We start from the raw sequence: 2,926 nt of genomic DNA, 5'->3' as shown, positions 1-2,926 counted from the left end.
TTGTGTTTGTTGATCATACATAGGGACGGCATGAGGGTTACATTACCCTACAAACGATGAGATACTACCTAAACCGCTTTAGATTCACTACACCTATATACTCAGAGAGCTTCACAAAGGACTTATTGGAACGACTCAGGGACAAGGCGTTGGTTTCGTATTCCACGGTGATCAGATCTACGGGCGACCAGACGCTTAGTGGTTTTGTTTATTTAAGAACGCAAGGTACTATCAACAGTGTGGACACGTACTTAAATAGCATAGCATCAAACTGCCGAGTAGAAGTAACACCAATTCCTCAGCGTGAGTCCGCCAACACCTTGATCCGGGAGTACTCCGCGCTTGCGCAGCACGGCGGCGGTGTGCTCGAACAGCAACACGGAGAGGAATTCGATATCAGAGCGGTGACAAGGTATACGTTTGCCGCAACAGGCTACACTTCCACGGATCTATCGTGTCTGGTGGCCGACCTGGAGACATCCAACTACGTGTCGTGCATAGTATTATTGCAGGAAGATAGTACCGTGTGTGGGTTCATACATGCGAAAGATGCCAAGTGCTCGCGGCTCATTAGGAAATCATTAAGCGGCAACCTGATTATCGACCCAGTCGACGCGGGCACAACTGACGGGGACGCCATTGACTTCTACAAGTCTATAGTGTCCAACGGAAACGCTGCCGTTCTATGTGCGAAAGACCAAAGAACGGACGACGTGAACAACGTAATCGCTCCGACACACAGCTCCACTTCGACGGGGGAGTCTAAGTTGCTGGTTCGAAGATATCAGGTGGAAAACAAACCCGGGTGTTCTGATGTCATTGTTATACGCGATCCGCCAGCAGGCACACCGATACTCGAGCAACCAGAGTCGCAGTTGCTCGCTGTGATTTCCGAGACTCAGAAAGCCGAACCTGTATCGGCGAGCACTCTAGCTCGCCGCGCAACGGCTACAAGAAGAGCTAAACGATCAGCGGTCCGCCGCAGTTCCAATTCCAACAGTCGTCGATGGAACAGTGTGTTTTGCAGAGAAATTAACTGGTTGGCACGCCGTAAGCGTGCCACCGAATTACAGCCCATTACCTCGGCCGACATCGACACGTGCGAAACCACCAAGGCTCTGTTAAACATCAACACCTGCGAAGTGCTTCTGCGGTTGTACCACCGCCATCGCTCTTTTGTCACTGTAGCGGATTAACATTACATGCGTCTCGCGTGACCGCCATGGACAAGTACGAGATTGTTGCACAGGTAGGCGAAGGGGCATATGGTGTTGTGTACCACGTTAAGTGTCGCGTTACCGATCAACGCTATGCGTTGAAGTGCCACCGCAATTACGAAAACGGCACTATGACGGACTCCACCGTCCGGGAACTGTCTTGTCTATCGGCTTTGAGAGGCCATCCTAATATAGTGGAGACGCTGGACTGTTTTCTTCACGATGGCGAGATAGCGACGCTCATGCCCTACCTCCCTTTAACGCTGTTTGAGGTGATCTACCAGGGTCGCTATCACTCGGGCCTGTTGCCGATTACGTTTATCGGCCGTTTCTCTCTGGAGATCGCCGACGCTCTGGCTTACATGCACGGGCTTAACATGATACACAGAGATCTGACACCCGCTAATGTGTTGCTCACAGCGGACACGCTAACCGTGAAGGTGGCAGATATGGGCCTTTCTAGGTATGCTGCGAAGTCCATGAGTTCTGGGTTGGTAACGGAGTCCTACAGAGCCCCGGAATTATTTGACACAAAGAAGGAGGGTATCGCGCAGTACACCTGCGCTATCGACATGTGGAGCCTGGGCGTGCTGATAGTAGATGCCATGGAGGCGACGATGACCTTTCACAGTAAAAACTTTCCAACGTATAAAATCATCAAGGAAACTCTCGGTCGCGACGACCACGAAGACGAAAGCATCTGGAATCCCATGTGTGTAATGCCCACCCTGATGCGGTGTACAGAGGTGAAGAGAATCGCGTTGGCATTGCTTCAGTACGACCCGAAGCGCAGACTCACTGCGCGGACGTTACTGGATGACAGTAGATGGAAACGGATCGCCGCCGCGATCACCGATGTTGATATTGACCGTGTGAAACGTTACGCTGGCATTCAGCGCACAGCCTGTAAATCACACTAGTGTGCATTTATGTTGCGATGTGAGGACGCTCATATGTATGTGTATGTGTATGTTTGTGCATTCATACAATAAAGCATCTCACTCCCTTTGTCATTGTGCTGTCATGTTTGTTTTATTTGCGTGGAAGACAAGATTGTTATGCATACAACCAGAGTCCCATATAATAACCACATGTTGACACCGAGCAGACCCCAACAGCGTCGTTGTTCATATGTAGAGACGCGCAAACAGCGGCACGAGCAACACTTTTGCGTCGAGTCCTCCGTTGCGGCTGGCGTCGGAACGGCAAACGTTGACTTTGTTGATCGTGGCTTCTATCCTGTCAACTGTGAACATATACCATGGTAATTAACACGTAGTTTATATATTACACAAACATACACACGTGTGGCATTCGGCGGGCTTACGTTTGGCTAAAATGGCATACAGCTGCACCTTGGTGGTGTCCACGGGCTGCAGGGGGACCAATTTGGGTATGGCAATGCGGCAGTCGTCTGTGCACACTAAGGATGAAAAGAGTGCATTGTTATTTTTTTTTTTACTCGACACCCCATCCAACAACCGTGTCGATATCGTGATATCGCAGAGGGGGGGGGGGGGGGGAAATATGTGCTCACTACGTACAGCGAGTGGTAGTCTGCGGTGTCATGTGCTCGGGTTCCTCTGCCGTGCTCCCAGTGGCAGGATCATCGATTGGATCAGCGTCGTCCGGATTACCGTCGAGAGACCGACTGACTTGTGAACAGGACTGATCCGCTTCAGCACTTTGCCGTGTGTAAATGAAATACT

At 50.7% G+C, this 2,926-nt stretch overlaps 1 protein-coding gene across 1 annotated transcript; it reads left to right on the top strand.

Moving 5' to 3' along the window:
* The first annotated feature begins 1,222 nt into the window (after positions 1-1,222).
* Positions 1,223-2,137, top strand: LOC145421601 (cyclin-dependent kinase 3-like). Its single transcript, XM_080292080.1, has one exon. It carries the CDS (start codon positions 1,223-1,225, stop codon positions 2,135-2,137), a length of 915 nt encoding a protein of 304 aa, XP_080148206.1.
* The last annotated feature ends 789 nt before the right edge of the window (positions 2,138-2,926 follow it).

This window comes from Astatotilapia calliptera, chromosome 17 (genome assembly GCF_964374335.1).
Source record: "Astatotilapia calliptera chromosome 17, fAstCal68.1, whole genome shotgun sequence".
Lineage (NCBI taxonomy): Eukaryota > Metazoa > Chordata > Actinopteri > Cichliformes > Cichlidae > Astatotilapia > Astatotilapia calliptera.
The sequence above is the reverse complement of the archived record's forward strand: the minus strand, read 5'-3'. Positions and strand labels throughout refer to the sequence as shown.